The sequence below is a fragment of the Sorex araneus genome, chromosome 3 (assembly GCF_027595985.1).
Source record: "Sorex araneus isolate mSorAra2 chromosome 3, mSorAra2.pri, whole genome shotgun sequence".
In the NCBI taxonomy this organism is placed as follows: Eukaryota; Metazoa; Chordata; class Mammalia; order Eulipotyphla; family Soricidae; genus Sorex; species Sorex araneus.
Window position 1 is genome coordinate 236,366,110 of NC_073304.1, and position 18,827 is coordinate 236,384,936.

Consider the following 18,827-nt stretch of genomic DNA (forward strand, 5'->3'; position numbering starts at 1 on the left):
TAACTTCCTCCTGGGTCTGCATTCGGGGCCGGCGCCCGGCTGGGCCTGTGAGGCCAGATGCCGTGCCGGGCTCTAACTGAAAGACTGGCCGTATGCAAAGCAATGCCTCACCTGCGGGGCCCTTCCCTGCCCCCTCCTCTTTGGCTCGTTTGATTTGGGGCCACCCCTGGCAATGCCCGAGGCTCACTCCTGGCTTTGTGCTCTGGGGTCACTCCCGGTGGTGCTGGGGAACCATGTGCAGTGCCAGGGGTTGAACTGTGGTTGGCGGTAGGCAGGGCAAGTTCTTGAACCCTGGTGAGGTCAAAGGCTCTGGATGCCTCTTGGGGGTGTTGCTGTATGTTAACTTGATGACTCAGTTCCCACCCCCCCACCTTCACCCCCCCCCCCCGTCCCAGACCCTCTGGTTTTTTGTTTGTTTGTTTTGTTTTTTTCCCTTTTTGGGTCACACCCAGCAATGCTCAGGAATTACTACTGGCAGTACTTGGGGGACCATATGGGATGCCGGGGATCGAACCCGGGTTGGCCGTGTGCAAGGCAAACGCCCTCCCCGCTGTGCTATCGCCCTGGCCCCCCAGCCCCTCTGCTGATGACAGTGATGACCGGGTTTGCATCCACGCGGTGACTCTGAGCCGAGCGGCTAGCTGGGGTCATTATTAGGGGAGTGTGCGCGCCTGCAGGAGTCGCACCCGGCTGGCACCTCAGCACATCCCTCGCGCAGCGGCTCACCAGGGTTTCAGTCTTTCCACTGTGGTTCTGGAACACGCCCGACTGCGGTGCAGCCCCAGATCTTGGTACCAGGAACCGGCAACACCGCCAGGGCGGGGCTTCGGTGCGGGGCTGGTGTCGGGCCGTTGTGTTAGCCTCGGCGCATTCTCCCACCCCGCCCTTTGCTTCTGGAGGGGCACATCCCTAACGGGCTCGGGGGTCCTGCCCAGAGCGGCCCTGCGGTGCTGGAGGTGGGACCTGTCTCCTGCATTCAAAGTACTATGTGCACTGGGCTGGAGCGATAGCACAGCGGGGAGGGCGTTTGCCTTGCATGCAGCTGACCCGGGTTCGATCCCTAGCATCCCATAGGGTCCCCTGAGCACCGCCAGGAGGAGTAATTCCTGAGTGCAGAGCCAGGAGTAACCCCTGTACATCGCCAGGTGTGACTCAAAAAGCAAAAAAAAAAAAAACAAAAAACAAAACCAAAAGAAACCCAAAGTACGTGCGCTTGGGGCCGGGGACAGAGTGTATCGGGCAGGGTGCTGGCCTGGCTCAAGGCCAACTTGGGTTCAAACCCCAGCCACTCCCTGAGCACTGCCAGGAGTGATCACTAAATGCAGACCCAGGAGTTAACCCTGAGCAGTGCAGATGAAACAAATACAAAAATCAAATTATGTGCAGCAGCCCTTTAAGCTCTATCCCTGGCAGCAACCCCCGCCCGTTTTTGGGAGGTGCCAGTGATCAAACCCAGAGCCTCAGACTGAGTCTCATTCCTTGATGCCCGTCTTTTTCTTTGACCTAAGTGGCTCTTGATCTGTCTCCTTGGGTGCTGGGAGGCCAAGTACAGCTGTGGATTGAATTCAGACTCAAATATCTTAACTCTTGAGCTACACCCCTAGCTTCTGTGTGCTAATTTGTTAATTTTATTCAGTGTATCACTGTCATCCTGTTGATCAACGATTTGCTCGAGCGGGCCCAGTAACGTCTCCATTCATCCTAGCCCTGAGATTTTAGCAGCCCCTTTACTCATCCTTCCCAAGAGTCTCTCGCCCCCCACCTCCCACGCCTGGCTGTCTTCACCAGGGCCCCTCGGAGGGGGTGGGTGAGTTTCCCTCCCTGCCCCGAGCAGAGCCCCGGCAGCTGAAGACCTCCGGAACCCGGCCACAGCCATGCTCAAGGCCACTCTCCACATTAATTTTATTATTTAATTTTATATTATATATATATTTATTTAGCTTTTTGGGTCACACCTGGCAATGCACAGGGGTTACTCCTGGCTCATGCACTCAGGAATTACTCCTGGCGGTGCTCAGGGGACCATATGGGATGTTGGGATTTGAACCCGGGTTGGCCGCATGCAAGGCAAACGCCGTACCCGCTGTGCTATTGCTCCAGCCCTTAAATTATACTTTTAATAAATTATTAATTTTTTTAAAGAAAAAGCAAATTTGGGACGGGAGCAATAGCACAGCGGGTAGGGCGTTTGCCTTGCACACGGCCGACCCAGGTTCAATTTCCAGTATCCCATATGGTCCCCTGAGCACCGCCAGGGAGAATTCCTGAGTACAGAGCCAGGAGTAAACCTTGTGCACCTGTGAATCACTGGGTATGACCCAAAAAGGAAAAAAAAAAAAAAGCACAAATTTTCTTCCTATGTGCTATTCTTTGTTTTGGGGTCACGCTCAGAGGTGCTCAGGGATCACTCCTGGATGTTCTGGGGATTGAACCCAGTTGGCTTTGTGCAAGACAAGCCCCTTAGCTGCTATACTATCTCTCTGATGCCTTAACTTTCTTTATGCTTAAGGGTTACTCCTGGCTCTGCGCTCAGGAATTACTCCTGGTGCTTGGGGGACCGTATGGGATGCTGGGGATCGAACCTGGGCTGGCTACATGCAAGGCAAATGCCCTCCCCGATATACTAGTGCTCTGGCACCAATATCTTTTCTGCTTTGTTGTTCTTGTTGCAGTTATTTGAGAAGAGGTTTTTGGGTTTCACCCTGAGGACCTCAGGGCTTACTCCTGTCTGTGTAAGAGAGCACTCCTGGTGGGAATCAGGGGACCATATGGGCTGCCGGGGATCAAACCCGGTCAGTCCTGTGTAAAGCAAATGCCCTATCTGTTGTATTATCTCTCTGCATCTTTATTGTTTTTTTTTCTTTTTGGGTCACACCCAACAATGCACAGTGGTTACTCCTGGCTCATGCACTCAGGAATCACTCCTGGCGGTGCTTGGGCGACCATATGGGGATGTTGGGAATCATACCCGGCTTGGCCGCGTGCAAGGCAAACACCCTACCCACCGTGTTATCACTCCAGCCCTATCTCTCTGCATCTTAAGCACATGGACAATGCTGGTTTGGTCCCAGCACCACGTATAGTTTCCCGAGCACTGTCAAGAGTGATCCCTGAACAAGACCCTGGAGTACGCTGTGAGCACTGCAGGTTCAGCTTCCAAAGGACCCAGAATAAATAAATAAAAATTAAAGAAGGATGGGCCGGAGCGATAGCACAGCGGGTAGGGCGTTTGCCTTGCACGCGGCCGACCCGGGTTCGATCCCCGGCATCCCATATGGTCCCCCAAGCACCGCCAGGAGTAATTCCTGAGTGCAAAGCCAGGAGTAACCCCTGAGCGTCGCTGGGTGTGACCCAAAAAGTAAAAAAAAAAAAAAAAAAAAAAAATTAAAGAAGGATGCAGGTGGCTGAAAGATAGCTCAATGAGCTGGGTCAAGCTTTGCATGTACGAGGCCTAGATCTGAACCCCAGCGAACAAGGGGCCCTGAGTATCACTGGGTGACATCCCTGCCACCGGCCCCCAAAGACAAAAGAGGGAACACCAGAAAGGATTCCGTGTGGGGCTGGAGGGGTGGGGTTAGGGATGGTTCAAAGGGCTGATCTCATCTTCCTTGCTGTGGTCCAGGCTGCCACCATCTGATCCCGAGCTTTTAGTTGTGCCTGCCCCCCAAATGAAAATCGGTAAACAAACAAGGACGTATAAATGACTTCACTTAAATCCTTTCCTTGGAAGATCGAGGGAGGGGCTAGGAGGAAAGAAAGGGCTCATCTATGAAAAAAAAAAGCACTGTTTGCTAGTTTTCCTTCTGTATTTTATCCCTGGCACCACACCAATTGGTGCCCAGGGCTTCGTCCTGGCTTTATGGTCAGGGATCAATCTTGGTGGGCTCAGAGCATAAAAGTAGGGTCCATAGTTTGGTTTTGCTTTAGGGCTCACCCAGCAGTGCTCAGGGATACTCCTGGAGGGGCTGCAGGCTCCTTGTGGAGTGCTGGGGTTGCAGCCCCGAAGGCAAGCGCCTGAACCCCTCTATTTTGTCTCCGTTGCTTTCTTCTGGGTTTTTAACAATTTGTGCCTCAGAACAAAGTATTTGGTGACAAGTTTTTTCTACCCAGCCCATCTCATTTCCACCAATTCAAAGAGCTCATTGAAAATCATTTCATGGGCAGGACCTCCTGCTCTGCATACAGGATCTCTGATCAGGGCAGGTCCCGAGAGCCCTTAGAACACCAAGCAGCAGTTTCTGCGTCCACCCCACACAGCCAAAAAAAAGAGAAAAGAAAGAAAAAAGAAAGAAAAAAGGGCTGAAATTTTTGGAGGTATGATCCAGTCATGAACCGCTTTTAAAAAGTTAGACGGTGGGGCTGGAGCAATAGCACAGCGGGTAGGGCGTTTGCCTTGCACGCGGCCGACCCCGGTTGGATTCCCAGCATCCCATATGGTCCCCTGAGCACCGCCAGGTGTAATTCCTGAGTGCAGAGCCAGGAGTGACCCCTGTGCATCGCCGGGTGTGACCCAAAAAAAAACAAAAAAAAAGAAAGAAAAACAAACGAAAAACCAACCCAGTAATTTCAGGGAACAGGCATCCCCCACTGAGTAACTAACTTTAGTTTCCTGGTCAAATTTATTTTCCACATAAGGGAAGAGCTTAGGTTTTTAGACTTTCCCTAAAACTACTCTTTTGTTCAGGGTTTACTCCTGGCTCTGCGCTCAGGGTTGGCGGGATCTGGGGGTGTCGGAGAGCGAGCCCGGGAGGGTCACGCGCAAGACAAACGCCCTCCGCGCTGTGCCACCGCCCCGGTCCCCTAAGACTTCCCAATCGATCACGGTCGGTTAGATCTCAACGTTGCGTATTGGACACGGTCCGCCGGGCTCCGCTCTCGCCACCGGCGCGGATGTCTGTGAAGCTGACACTTGGGCAAACCAGTAACTCCTGCCCGTGCCTGCAGCACTGCCGAGCTTCCCGGGGGCCCGGGATTCTCCGGTCAGGCGCGGCCCCCGCGCCTTTGCACCCGCTCGTCCCGGGAGGATCAAACCCGCGGCGCGCGCGCGGCGGGGTCTGTTTCACAGCGCGTTCCGGGCATCCACACTGCCCTTCGCCGGTCCTACGCAGGGGTGGGCGTGGGGGTCCGCCCGTGCATACAAGCCCGGGGATGCGGGGGGCTGGCGGCCCAGGGTGCCGCGCTTGGAGGACGCCCACCTGGACACCAGGAAGCGGCGAGGACCGCGCGGGAGCCGCGGCGGCGAGGCCACGCCCCCAGCCCGGCCCGGCCGGCGCGCCCGGGTCCGCGCACGCGCCGCGCCGCTCCCGCCGTCTCCGGGGGCCTTTCCCAGGCCCGGCGCGGGGCTGTCCGCGGCGGCGCCTGACCGGGCGCGGGGCGACTTTCCCGGACGGGCGGCCCCGGACGTGGTTTCTCCGGCCGCAGGCAGGCGGGAGAGACTCGCGCCGGGACGCCGCAGCGGAGCGTGGCGGAGGGGGGCCGCGGCCGCCGTGCGTGCGCGCGCGGGGCCTGCGGGCAGTGGCGGGGCCGCCCGGCGGGGCCCTCGCCCGCCGCGGCGCCGGGGCGGGAGGCTCGAGGCGCGGCTGGGGCGGCTCGCGGGCTCCCGGCCGTGCGGCGCGGCGCGATGGAGGAGCTGGACGGCGAGCCCGCGGTCACGGTGAGCGCGCCCCGGAGGGCTCCCGGGGCGAGGGGTCCCCGCCGCGTCGCCGCCGGCCGCTCCGACCCCTCGGCTCCCGGGCGGGCTGGGCGGGACGAGGTGCCCGTGCCCGGCGCGCGCGGACGCTGCTGCGCGCTGCACCCCCGTGAGCCCAGGACCCCGCACCGGGGGCTCCTGCCGCCCCGCCCTCCTTTCCGGGGCGCACGCGGCTCTCCTCCCGCCGCCGGTTAAGTCGGCACGGCGCGGCCCCCTTCGGTCGGCTCGGGGTGTCCCTAACACTGGTCCTTTGCGGTCTTGGGGGGCGCGCGGAGGGGCGCTGCAGAGGCCACGCAGTGTTGGGGGTCGCCCCGGTCTTATCGCGTGCAGCACCTGCGGTAATGCTTTGATCTGTCTCCGTCCTGCCCCGCCCCCTTCCACACCCCCAAAGAGTTCTTTCCCGAGACTGTTCTTGGTTTTCTGTTTGGGGACCGCATCTGGTGGTATTTAAAGGCTACTTGCAAGCCACTGTTACGGTGCGGCCGCAGCACTGCTGGGGGACAGTGGGTGCCGGGAATGCAACCTGGGGCGTTCGCTCTGCCCACCAACCACCTCCATGCCCCCCTTTTGTTTGCTTGTTTGTTTTGGGGGTCACTCCTGGCTCTGCTTTGGCATCGCTTCTGGTGGGGCTCAGGGAACCGTGTATGGTGGAAAGTGATTGAATCCTGGTCGTTTGCATGCCAAGCCTTGAGGAACCTTATGGGGTGCCCAGAATCAACTCAGGTTAGCCTTGTGCAATGTAAGTGCCCTACCCCCTATTTTTTTTTAAAGCTTTTTGTGCCACACCCGGCGATGCTCAGGGGTTACTCCTGGCTCTGCACTCAGGAATTACTCCCGGCAGTGCTCTGGAACTGTATGGGATGCTGGGAATTGAACTTGGGTTGGCCGCGTGCAAGGCAAACGCCCTACTCGCTGTGCTGTGCTGTCGCTCCAATATCCCCCCCCCATTCTATCTTTCCAGCCCCCTCAGACTGGCAGCTAGGGTTGAAGCATTTAGCAAAACTCTTTCCGGGTCAGTGATGAGAGAGCACATTTCCGGGTGGTAGAGCACGTGCCTTGCTTTCGCTGGGCTTTAGGTTGACCTCTTAGGTATACCCAAGAGTATATTCCTTCTGTTCCCCCTCCCTATCTCCGCAGCGCTGTGGGGTACGGCCCTTACTGAGATTTTTTTTTTTTTTTTGGTTTTTGGGTCACACCCGGCAATGCACAGGGGTTATTCCTGGCTCATGGACTCAGGAATCACTCCTGGCGGTGCTCGGGGGACCATATGGGATGCTGGGAATCGAGCCCGGGTTGGCCGCGTGCAAGGCAAACGCCCTACCCGCTGTGCTATCACTCCAGTCCCCGCTTACTGAGATTTTTAAAAAGAAACTTGGGGCTGGAGCGCTAGCACAGCGGGTAGGGCGTTTGCCTTGCACACGGGCGACCTGGGTTTGATTCCCAGCATCCCATATGGCCCCCCCGAACACTGCCAGGAGTTATTCCTGAATGCATGAGCCAGGACTGACCCTTGTGCATCGCCGGGAGTGACCCAAAAAGCAAAAAGAAACTTCGGGCGGGAGAGCTAGTACAGCTGGTAGTAGGTGCACTTGTCTGCTTGTGACTGACCCAGGTAATCAGGAAGGAGCCCCGTGGTGTGGCCCGAGCACTGGAGAAAGGGACTGGAGTGATAGTGCAGTGCGCAGCACACTCACCTTGCACTCAGCTGACCCAGCTGGGATCGCCAGCACCCCATAAGGTCCTTCGGCCAGATGTGATCCCTGAGCACCGCTGGGTGTGGCCCCAAAATAATACTCATTCGGGACCTGAAGACTGGGTTTAATGTCAGCACACAGTTGTCTTCACAGACTAGCACTGACCGTGAGGGGTCTTTGGTGTGAGATGGTTATGCCTCGAGCAAAGCCTGTCGTGGTAGTAACAGCTTCTGGTTTTTTTTGGTTTTGTTTTGTTTTTGCTTTTTTGGGTCACACCTGGCGATGCACAGGGGTTACTCTTGGCTCTGCGCTCAGGAATTACTCCTGGCAGTGCTCAGGGGACCATATGGGATCCTGGGAATTGAACCTGGGTCGGCCGCATGCAAGGCAAACGCCCTACCCACTGTGCTATCGCTCCAGCCCCCGACCTTCTGTTTTTTTAAAAAAAAATAGAAAAGCATACTGGAAAGGTGCAAGAATTTCTCGACCCGGGGTGGAACTTAGTATAGGACTAAGTACTGTGCTCTGTTGTTTACTTACTTAGTTAATTCCTGGCGTGAATTCCAAGAAGAATCAAATATGTTTCGACTGGGGGCCCGGAGAGATGCTGGTGTGTGAAACCTCCTTCAGGAGAAAAGGTTGGTCACTTTTCTGTTGCTCCCCTGGACACGCTGGCCTTTCCTCCCGCCCCCGCCCCAGACCTGGTTCTGTCCAAGGCAGGTGTCCTGCCCGCTGTGCTGTCCCCTAGGCCCCTAGGACTGGCTTTCCTTCTGGGTGTGATGGGGATGACGCCTCCTTCTTTACTTCAGAAAAGTCGCCGTTGCCTGGGTGTCCTTTCATCTACATCGTCCGGAAGGATGTCGAGATTTACTCTCAGATCTTGAGAAAACTCTTCAACGAATCCCATGGAATTTTTGTGGGCCTCCAGAGGATTGAAGATGAACTGACCGGAAAATCCAGGAAAGCCCAGTAAGCAACTGCCCGGTGTCCGAGGCCCCGGGAAAGGCCTCCTGGTGCGGGAATCAGAGGGGCTCTGGCTTCAGTCCGCCCTCTGGGCCGGAGCAGCAGCGCAGCAGGGAGGTTCTGGCCGGGCACGGGGCGACTCGGGCCGCCCCAGCCAGACTTGGCCCCACCGTGTCGACAGGATGGTTCAGTGCTTTGTCTCCGCACGACATCCCTGTTCGTAGAATGTCTAGAACATTCCTTAATCCGTCCCCTGCCGTCTTTGTGGAGGGAGGAAGTGTAGGAACGTCCGTTCCGTCTGAGGGTGGATGGCAGCTCTTGTGTGTCGGGGTAGCCTATCAATCATGTTTTGTTTTGTTTTTCTTTGCTGGAGAAGTTTCAGGGGAAGTTTTTTATCTGGACCTAAATCTTGACCGTGTGTAACGGGGTCCAAATGGTGTCGCCTTTTGCCAACCCAGTTGTGGACACACATAGTGCTCGGGAACTATTCCTGGCTTCATGCTCTTGGCTGACCCCGGGTGCTGCCAGGCCTTGAACTTGGTTGACCGCATGCCAGGTCAGCACCTTCACCTCTGTCCATCAGATTCTGTCTCCCTTTGTCTTCCTGCGAGATATCCCAGATTTAGAAATCATTTCTCTCTCCATAGGTTGGTGCGAGTGAGTAAGAACTACCGATCCGTCATAAGAGCATGCATGGAGGAAATGCACCAGGTTGCAAGTAAGGCTTTTATCTATTAAGGTTTTGGTTTAAGAGCCACACCCTGCAGTGCTCAGGACTCATTCCAGGCTCTGCGCTCAGGAATCACTCCTGGTGGGCTCAGGGGACCATACAGAGTGCTGGGAATTGAACCCAGATCAGCCATGTGCAAGGCAAATACCTGCTGTACTAGCTTATGACTCCTGCGAATGAGAATTTATTTTCGTGGTAGTGGTTGAAATATTTGATAGACATTCCAGTTCAGAACTCTTCCTTGCGGGGCCGGAGCGAGAGTGCAGTGGGTAGGGCGCATTCTGTGCATGTGACAGACCCAGATTCCATCCCCAGAATCTCATGGTCCACCGAGCACCTCCAGGAATAACCCGAGCATTGCTGGGTATGGCCTAAAACGCCCCCCAGAAACGAAATACTCTTGTTTACCTCATGTAATCCTGACATAAGCTGGCTTCTCCCCTGCTGTGCTGTCTCTCCAGCCCCACATGGGTGGTGTTTGGAGAGACAGAGGCACGAAGCACAGACCTTCAACTGTGAGGCTCCATTGCTCACTTGATGCTCTGTCTTTTGTTAGCTGCTGCCAAAGACCCCGCCAGTGGCCGCCAGTTCAGCTCTCAGGTAAGGGCTGTGGGAGGTACCTTGATCACTCCACTCAGGTCACTGTGTCAGGGTGGCTTTGCCACCGTTGGGGATGTCCAAGTCTTCCTCGGGGGAAGCTCCGCCTTCGGGCTCCTTCATCTCCACTGAGCTAAGAAGTGACCCTGAGTCCAGGCGTCCTGCTCCTGGGCCCGCGAGCGGGCGGTGCCGGGCTGTCTGACTCGGTCCCCTTCCCTTGCCAGGTCTCCGTTTTGTCGGCCATGGAGCTCATCTGGAATCTGTGCGAGATTCTCTTTATTGAGGTCGCCCCAGGTAAGCCGGAGTGCCGCTGTCGGGAGGTGGCCGCTGGCCGCTCTCGCCACGGGAGAGCCTCAAGAACACCCACAGACGCCTGTGGGCTGCGGCGTGGGAAATGGGGTGGGGACCGAGCGATAGTCCATCCAGGGTTCGATCCCTGGCATCCCACTAGGAGTGGGCCCGGCGCACGGCCTGGTGTGGCCCCAGACAACACAGGGTCCCCCCCAGAGAAACAGGAAAAGACATTTTCTGCCCTTTCCAAAGCAAGTCCCAGCCTGGTGCAGTGGGTCCCAGCGTGGGTGGCGAGCTCTCTGCCTGGCACACAGCGCGCAGCCTCCCTGTGGGACCATCCCTCTCCCCACTGCCAGCCCCAGGGAAGTCGGGCAAGGGAGGCCGCATCAAAGGCCGGAGCTGCACACAAGGCTCTTTCCCAGTGGCCCGTGGCCCGTGCTGCCGGCAGGGGCTCTCAGACCTGGGGGAGGCGAGGGCTCTGGTTTAGTCTGTGACAGGGACAGGCCTGGGCGAGGCGGCCTCACTGCAGATGGGGCGGTGACAGGGGTGAGGTTTGGCCTCCTGATCTGGCCTCCAGTTGGCTGGGCCGGTCTGGGCTGTGCGGCCTCTGCTCCTCAGCTGGGTCCGATCCTGCTCTCACATGCTCGCACCCTCTCGGTCACGGTCCCTGAGGCTCTCGCTGTGACTCCGCTGTCGAGCACTGTGCAGTCGAGACGTGTTGGGAGGCTGGGAGGGTCATCCCGGGGTGCCACTGACCCATTTGATCCTGCGCGTCGCAGATGGTCCCTCAGCCATGCCAGGGGTGCTGTGTGTGACGCCAGGCGCAGGCCGTAGATACCCCGAGAGTCTGGCGTGGGGAGGCCGAGTCCCGGGATGCTGACCGGGACTCCCCGGCCGCCGGGCAGACACGGGGCCCGGCCTCTTCTAGCGCCGTCGCTCCCCGCCTGCTGCCTCTGGGGGGGTGTCCGCTGCAGGGGTTGCCGAGGCCTGTGTGACGCGTGTGCCCCTTCCCAGCGGGGTCCCTCCTCCTGCACCTCCTGGACTGGGTCCGGCTGCACGTGTGCGAGGTGGACACTTTGCTGGCCGACGTGCTGGGCAGCGAGGCTCCAAGCAAGCACGAGCGCTTCTGGGACTTGGTAAGGGCCCTGCCGCTCCCTCAGTCTCTTGTCCCTGGGGGTGTGCCCGGGGCGCGGGGGAGACAGGCGTGCTGCGTGGCCGCCCGGCGTCAAGGCGACGTGGTGTCTGAGGGTCAGGCGAGACGTGAAGAGTCAGAAGCTGATTTGATGGGGGTCCAGGAGATAGGACAGTGGGCAGGGCGCTTGCCTTGCAGACGTCCAACCTGGATTCCCCAGCACCCCACGTGCACCCATGAGCACTGAGCCAGGAGTAAGCCCTGAGCACCACATTGTGAACCAAAGAAAAAGCATTGGTGCATCGAATACACTTGGTTCAGGAGGCAGGAGCCGGCCGGGTGGCTGACGCCGCCTTAGAAGCACGAGGCGGGGCTGGAGGGAGCACAGCAGGGACGGATCCCATATGGTCCCCTGAGCGCTGCCAGGAGTAGCTCCTAAGTGCGTGAGTAAGCCCTGAGCACCGCTGGGTGTGGCCCAGAAAACAAAAAACGGGTGTGAGGCAATGAGCTCCATCCCGGGGCTGGAACCACCACCCAGGGTGGCTGCCGAGCAGAGCAGACCTGTGGGGCCCAGCGGGAGGGCCAGCGGGGAGGGCGTGTGCCTTGGACACGGCCCAGCCAGGTTCGGTCCCTGGCATCTGTGTGGTGCGCCTCCAGGAGTAATTCCTGCGTGCAGAGCCAGGAGTAACCCCTGAGCATCACCACTGTCTGCCCCCCCCCCCAAAAAAAAAACAAACAAACAAGCGAACAAGTTCTTGGTGACCTGCAGACTTTCGGCACATGGTTGAGAGGCTGCTGCCGGCCAGGAAGGCGGCTCAGAGGGGCCCGGCCATCCGCCCACGGGAGCCTCAGGGACCTTCCGGCACCCTGTGTTCACTGGAGCCCCCTGGGCGTGACCCCTGGCTGTGCCGCACGTGGGCGCTCTGGGCCCAGGGGCTGCCTCCAGGCCTCTGCAGGGGGGAGCGCGGGGGCGGGGCGGGAGGCTCTGGCCCGGGAACAGCCTGTCTGGGCGTCCTTGCAGGTGACCACGCTCGTGCTCCAGGGCCGCCTGGACGAGGCCCGCCAGATGCTCTCCAAGGAGGCCGATGCCACCCCCGCCTCCGCGGGCATGTGCCGCCTCCTGGGGGAGCTGATGAGGACGATGCCCATCCTGAGCGTATGTGGGCGTGGGCCGGGTGGGCGGGGCGGGGCGCGTGCGCGGGGGCGGCCGAGCTCAGGGCCGTGTCCCCGCAGCCGGGCAGCACGCAGACCCTCACCGAGCTGGAGCTCAAGTGGCAGCACTGGCGCGAGCAGTGTGAGCGCCGCCTCCAGGACGGCACGTTCGCCGCCAGCCCCCCGCTGGAGACGCTCTGCAAGGTGAGGGGGGTGCCGGTGGGAGGGGGCGCGGGCGGCAGGGGCGGGCGGCGGGCGGGGTGTCAGCTTCGCCCCGCCTCCCCTGCAGATCATGCTGGGGGACGAGGAGGCCCTGCTGGGGCAGAGGGAGCTGCTCAGCTCCTGGTACCACTTCCTGGTCACCCGCCTCCTCTACTCCCACCCCACGGTCAAGCCCAGCGACCTGCACTTCTACGCCCAGGTGAGCTGCGCACCGTTGGCGGGCGGGGTGCCCGGCTGGGCCCTGGCTTCCCCTGGAGCCCCCGGGAGCCTGGCCTCTCCAGGGACTGAGGGGGCTGCCCCTCTCGCAGTCTAGCTTTGATCTCTTCCTGGGCGGAGACAGCAGCCCAGAGGCCCTGGACAACATCTTGCTGGCGGCCTTCGAGTTCGACATCCACCAGGTGATCAAGGAGTGCAGGTAGGCCCCGCCCCTCCCGCGGGGCCCCGGGCCTGGGGGCTGGAGGAGACACGGGAAGCCCATCTCGGTGGCCCAGCAGCCGGCAGCATCTGCCGGAACTCTAAGCGCTGATTGGGCCTCAGCAGACCCGTCCTGCCACTTGCTTCCCGCAGGCTGCCTTGGTTCCCCCGAGTCTGAGGACCGGCCCGCTCCGTCGCCCCCAGCCGTCCTCAGGGAGGACCGGCGGGCAGAGCGGGCTGAATTCTGCCCGCGGGGGCGTTTGGAGCTGGGGTTCTGCTGATGGGGAAGCCGGCCCGGGAAGCCTCTGGCGTGGGAGAGAAGGCGGGCGTGTCATGGGGCGGGCTGCAGGTCTGGCGTCTGGGATGGCAGGGGGCCAGTGAGGGCTCCGGTTCCTGAGTGCCCCAGTAATGCCCTTGAAGTGGGATCTGAATGGGCACCCCTCACCCTCACCGTGCGAGCGCACAGGCCAGCCGGGCCTAGGAGCTCAGCGGGCTGGTTCCTGCAGGCCTGCTGAGGGGCCACGCTCCTACAGGCCGGACTCCTTTGTCGGGCACATGGGGGAGGGGGCAGGCGACAGCCACTCCTGGTGCCTCTGCAGTGCCCCCTGCAGCCCGGAGCGGGAAGCCGGGAGGTGAGCCCGAGCGCCCCTGGTTGGTCTCGTCACCTGATTGCACTGCACACGTGGAGTGTCGGCGTGTCCACACTCGGCTTCCGGCCTGCCTGCAGTGACCGCTGTTTGTGGAGACCCGCGTCCACCACGGCCCCCCGGCGGAGGGCAGAGCCGGTGGCCACTCTGCTCATGGCTATCGTCCCTTTCCCAGCCCAGGCCGCAGTGCGGCTGTGCGTTGCGCCTCTGGGGCGCCTTGGAACCCTGAGGCCGTTTCCCGTGTGGGGCTCCCTGGTCCTCCCTCAGGACGGACGCGAGGGGTACAGACTGTCCCGCCGACTTACCGGCCGTGCAGAGTCCCGGGGCCCTGGGCCCCCACGGCCCCCCGCTGGGCCCTGCCTCAGCCTCCCCCTCCCCCCGCAGCATCGCCCTCAGCAATTGGTGGTTCGTGGCGCACCTGACTGACCTGCTGGACCACTGCAAGCTCCTGCAGTCACACAACCTCTAGTATGTGCCGTGCCGGTGGGGCGGGGACGGGGCAGGCGGGTGTCTCACGTGTCTCACGCGTGTGTCACGTGTGCTGTGCTCAGTTTCGGGTCCAACATGCGGGAGTTCCTGCTGCTGGAGTACGCGTCCGGGCTGTTCGCTCACCACAGGTAGGGCCCGGCCTGCGGGTGCGGGGGGCGCGGGCGGGTCTGGGGTCCGGGGCGGCCCTCACGGCCCGCGCCTCTGCAGCCTCTGGCAGCTGGGGGTGGATTACTTCGACCACTGCCCCGAGCTGGGCCGCGCCTCGCTGGAGCTGCACATCGAGCGGATCCCGCTGAGCACGGAGCAGAAGGCGCTCAAGGTGCTGCGGGTGTGCGAGCAGCGGCAGATGACGGAGCAGGGTGAGTCGGCCGCCCCGCGTGCCCTGCAGGCACAGCCCTGGCCCCCCCACCCCCGTGTGTAGCCCTGTGGCGGGTCCCATCCTGTGGGCCTGGTGTGGGCGGGGACCTCGTGCTGCCAGGCCTCGGCCCAGACTCCAGTCCAGAGAGCGTGTCCTGGGCCCTGTGAGGCGTTTGCTTTCGGTGTTTTGGGTCACACCGGGTCATAATCGGGGTTTATGCCTGGCCGTGCTCAGGGACCCCATGCGATGCCGGCCATTGGGCCCGGGCCAGCAGCATGCAAGGCCAGCGTCCTCCCCACTGTGCTGTCGCTCCGGCCCTGTTTCTTTTTTTTTTTTTTTTGCTTTTTGGGTCACACCTGGCCATGCTCAGGGGTTACTCCTGGCTCTGCACTCAGGAATTACTCCTGGCGGTGCTTGGGGGACCTTATGGGATGCCGGGGATCGAACCCAGGTTGGCCGCGTGCAAGGCAAACGCCCTCCCCGCTGTGCTATCGCTCCAGCCCCCCATTTCTGACTTTTAAGTTCTGTTTTCTTCTGGGTGTTTGTGTTGTGCCAAGCCGCGCTCCTGGCTCTGCTCTCAGGCCTGGGTGCTGGGCCCCTCCTTCAGTGCTCGCTCCAGCCCCGTGCTTTCATTCCGTTCTCCTTTCAGGGAGGTGTGTGTGGAGGGGTGTGTCCTACCTGGCTGTGCTCGGGGATCAACTTGGGGTTTGCCACCTGCTGGGCAAGCGCTGCCAGCCTGCCCTGCTGCGCATCTGGCCCCTCGCGCGTCTCTGGAAAGTTCCTGTCTTCCGTACTGCCCGAGGCCAGGCCTGGGGTCAGCCTCGCGGTCACCTGAGAGCCTGAGGCTATTGCGGAAGTGTCGAGAGCAGTGGGTGGCCCCTCATTGTCAGGGGACAGAAATCTAAAATTGTGGGGCTGGAGTGATGGCACAGCAGGGAGGGCGTTTGCCTTGTACGCGGCTGACCTAGGTTCGATTCCCAGCATCCCATATGGTCCCCTGAGCACTGCCAGGAGTGATTCCTGAGTGCAGAGCCAAGAGTAACCCTTGAGCATCACCAAGTGTGGCCCCCCAAAAAAGAAGAAAAAAACCTAAATTGTGTTTTGTTACCTCATTTAGCGATACTCAAGGGTTACTCCTGGCTCAGTGCTCAGGGTTACTCCTGGCGGTGCTTGGGGAGCCATATGGGAAGCCAGGGATCGAACCTGGGCAACCGTGTGCAGGGCAGGTGCCCTACTCACTGCACTGCACTGTCACACTGGCCCGACAAACCAAGCCATGTCTTTCTTGGTTCTTGTCTAGGGGTCTTGAGCCGTAGTTTGCACGCGGGGGAGCGGCGCTGGGGATGGGCCCCAGGGCTCCCGCGCAGAGCCTGCCTGGCCCAGGTTCATTCCCCAGGGGCACTGGCGTGTTCGGGCTCTTCTCTCAGACTGGCGTCCCACATGTGGAGGACAAGGGGTTCGGAGCACCGGGGTAGGCGGGGGGCGCTGGAAGTCCCGCCAGCCTGCCCAGCTAAGCGGCCGGGGGTGTCTGTCTGTCCGTGTCCCGGCAGTGCGCAGCATCTGCAAGATCCTGGCCATGAAGGCCGTCCGCAACAACCGCCTGGGCTCCGCGCTCTCCTGGAGCATCCGCGCCAAGGACGCCGCCTTTGCCACGCTCGTGTCCGACAGGTGCGTCCGGCTGGGGCTGCCTTTCGGGCCTGCAGTGGCGACCCTGGGACGGCTGACGTGATCTCCGATCCCGGGCCTACAGGTTCCTCAGGGATTACTGCGAGCGCGGCTGCTTCTCGGATCTGGATCTCATTGACAACCTGGGCCCCGCCATGATGCTCAGTGACCGGCTGACGTTCCTGGGTGAGTGTCCCCGCCGGGGCCGAGCATGTGCCCTCGGCATGACCTGTCCAGACCTGCCCAGTGTCCTGCAAAGTCCAGAGTCCAGACCCGTAAGCGGCACTCTGCAGAGTTTTAGCAACACAATTTCCATCCAGTGATTTCAAACTTCAGTCTCTCGCAACGAGGAACAAGAGATGGTCATGCGTGCCCCCTTTGATAGGGCGTTTGTGAGGGTCTTCGGGAAAGATCGAAAAGTCAGTTCTTTTCCTTCTGTGTTTGGCCACACCCGGTGGTGCTTAGGACTCACTCCTAATGGGTGCCAGGGACCCAGCCTGGCTGACCCTACCCACTGCACAGTGCTCCAGCCCGTTTTGTCATTAGATTCAGGTTCTGTGTCAGGGGCAGGAATGTGGCTGAGGTCTTGGAGCCGTGGCTCTGCCCCCTGGTTTGTGGGGTTCACTCTGGCTGGGAGGATGGCCTGCGGGGTGGTCCTTGGCAGGCGGTTCCCCTTGCTCCGGTAGCCGCCCGGCTCGCCGGGATCACTGTGTTCTCGCAGCGTTGAGCTGGGTGGGGTCCCTTCGCTGTCCGCACCCACTCAGCCGTGGGGCTGCCCCTTCACCTGCGGGGCTAGGCGAGCTGGGAGGCGGGAGGCGAGCACTGCTCCCTCTCCTCACCAGGGAAGTACCGCGAGTTCCACCGTGTGTACGGGGAGAAGCGTTTCGGCGACGCCGCGTCTCTGCTCCTGTCGCTCATGACGTCGCAGATCGCCCCGCGGTCCTTCTGGATGACGCTCCTCACGGACGCCCTGCCCCTCCTGGAGCAGCAGCAGGTGCCGACAAGGCGTAGGGCCCCTGGAGCTGGGGGCGTGGGGGGCACCGCGGCCCCCGCCTCACCGCCCGCCTGTCCTAGGTGATCTTCTCGGCCGAGCAGACGTACGAGCTGATGCGGTGCCTGGAGGACCTGACGCTGGAGGCGCCGGTGCGCGGGGAGCCCGGGCTCGGGCCGCTGCAGGTCCGTGCGGTTCCTGGGGGTGGGCCACGCGCGCTGCTCTCGGGCTCACTCCTGAGGGGCGTGGGGGACCGCATGGGGCCCAGCTGTCAGGCAGACGCTGTGCTGGTGGTGCCTGGTGGGGGTGGGCCCCGGGTGGGCCTCTTGCTCCCTGCCATGCTGTCACCAACTCTCGGCCCCTTCCCTCCCTTGCCGACCCTGTTAGAGCCGACAGAGCACTGAGGACGTGAGGGGCTTCTGTCTTCCTGTCTTTCCCCTCAGGACTCTGCCCTCACAGTCCCGCTTCCTCTAGTGTTCCCGTCACTGGCAGCGACCATCAGTAGTTCTGGTTTGGGGCTACTCCCCCCCCCCTCCACCCCCAACCCCCGTGCTGGCGCTCCAGGCCCTCCCTGAGAGCGCTGAGGAGGCATGTGGCTCTGGTGGGGTGGGTCCATGGCCCACTCCCCGCCCCCCGCCGGCTGAGACCATCATTCCCCCACCCCAGAAGACTGCTTGCTTTCCCCCTTCTGACTTTGAAAACCACGAAGGCTTCTGCTGCCCTCATGCCGGCTGTCTTGCTTTAGGATGACGACATAGAGACCACCAAGGTGGAGATGCTGAGACTTGCCCTGGCACGGAACCTTGCCCGAGCAATTATAAAGGAAGGCTCGTCGGAAGGCTCCTGAGGTCAGCCTGCCTGGAGCTGCTCCCCCATGGCGGATTTGTAAGGCAGTGTATATAAAATAATAAATATTTTCTTTTCCAACTGTAAGAGCAAATTCTTAGAGCCAGCTAGGGTCTAGGAACTGCATTTCACCTCAGGTCACTCCTGCTCAGACCCTGACCCTGGCACCCCCACTTAGACATCTGGGAACTCCCTGGGGTCAGCGGCACCTCCAGGAGCCCAAGGAGAGTGAAAACGGTTTTATTAGTCATGCAGCAGAGACCCAGCATGGCCGTGGGGTCACCCACACACCGTCCAGCGCTTGGGGAAGGCAGTTTCCACCTACAACCCCAGCCCCAAGGGAGGCTGCAGCGGGACCTTTTCCTAAGGGCTGGAAAGACTCCTGTGGTTTGTCTTTCCGGGCAGTGGAACCTGCTCTCAGTCCCCTGGGGTGGCCTCCTGCAAAGGGCGGGGCCTGGAGCTCGGCGGGGTCACTGCAGCCCAGCCTCAGCAGCAGCAGGGTCTGGTGGCTCCTTGGAGCATGGCCCCGGGTCTCACCGCCTCCAGACCCAGCAGGACTGCGAGCTGGGGACAGCTGGGGCCTGCGGCAGGGAGGAACTCCGGCCTAGTGCCTGAGCTGGCCCATCGGCCACGGGACAGGATGGGACAGGAACGTATTTCATGCCAAGCGAGAGGTAGTGACGGGGTGGACTGTCCCCGCGGCAGGAGGCGCGCGCCTCAGAACGCAGCAGAGCACTGCTTCTGGAGTAGTGGCTCTGCCACTCAGCCGCCTCTGGTCCAGCTGCCATAACCAAGTCATCTGTAACAGCAGGCCCTGCCTCCTACCACGTCCACAGGACACACCCTGCCACCGCCAGGGACCAGCACGGGCCTCACCCACCTCCCTGGGGGGAGCAGGGGCGCGGGGCAGTGCTGGGCGGGGGCCCATTCCCTTGCCGCGGCTCCCG

The 18,827-nt window shown here is 60.9% G+C and overlaps 1 protein-coding gene across 3 annotated transcripts; it reads left to right on the forward strand.

Annotated features, from left to right (window-relative positions):
• The first annotated feature begins 5,515 nt into the window (after window positions 1-5,515).
• Window positions 5,516-17,962, forward strand: NUP85 (nucleoporin 85). 3 transcript variants are annotated; one of them, XM_055129794.1, is made up of 20 exons: window positions 5,609-5,653; window positions 7,928-8,021; window positions 8,132-8,352; window positions 8,723-8,902; window positions 8,994-9,064; window positions 9,633-9,676; window positions 9,898-9,967; window positions 10,979-11,100; window positions 12,118-12,252; window positions 12,330-12,452; window positions 12,538-12,669; window positions 12,779-12,885; window positions 13,916-13,999; window positions 14,083-14,148; window positions 14,228-14,379; window positions 15,929-16,046; window positions 16,129-16,229; window positions 16,886-17,037; window positions 17,118-17,219; window positions 17,780-17,962. In XM_055129794.1, the coding sequence occupies exons 5-20, from the start codon at window positions 9,040-9,042 to the stop codon at window positions 17,879-17,881; spliced, it is 1,635 nt and encodes a 544-aa protein (XP_054985769.1). In that variant the 5' UTR covers window positions 5,609-5,653; window positions 7,928-8,021; window positions 8,132-8,352; window positions 8,723-8,902; window positions 8,994-9,039; the 3' UTR covers window positions 17,882-17,962. The 3 variants fall into 3 exon arrangements, with proteins under 3 accessions (XP_054985767.1, XP_054985769.1, XP_054985768.1); XM_055129792.1 differs by lacking the exon at window positions 8,723-8,902 and having other exon boundaries at window positions 5,516-5,653; window positions 8,193-8,352; XM_055129793.1 differs by lacking the exon at window positions 8,723-8,902.
• Window positions 17,963-18,827: the final 865 nt, after the last annotated feature.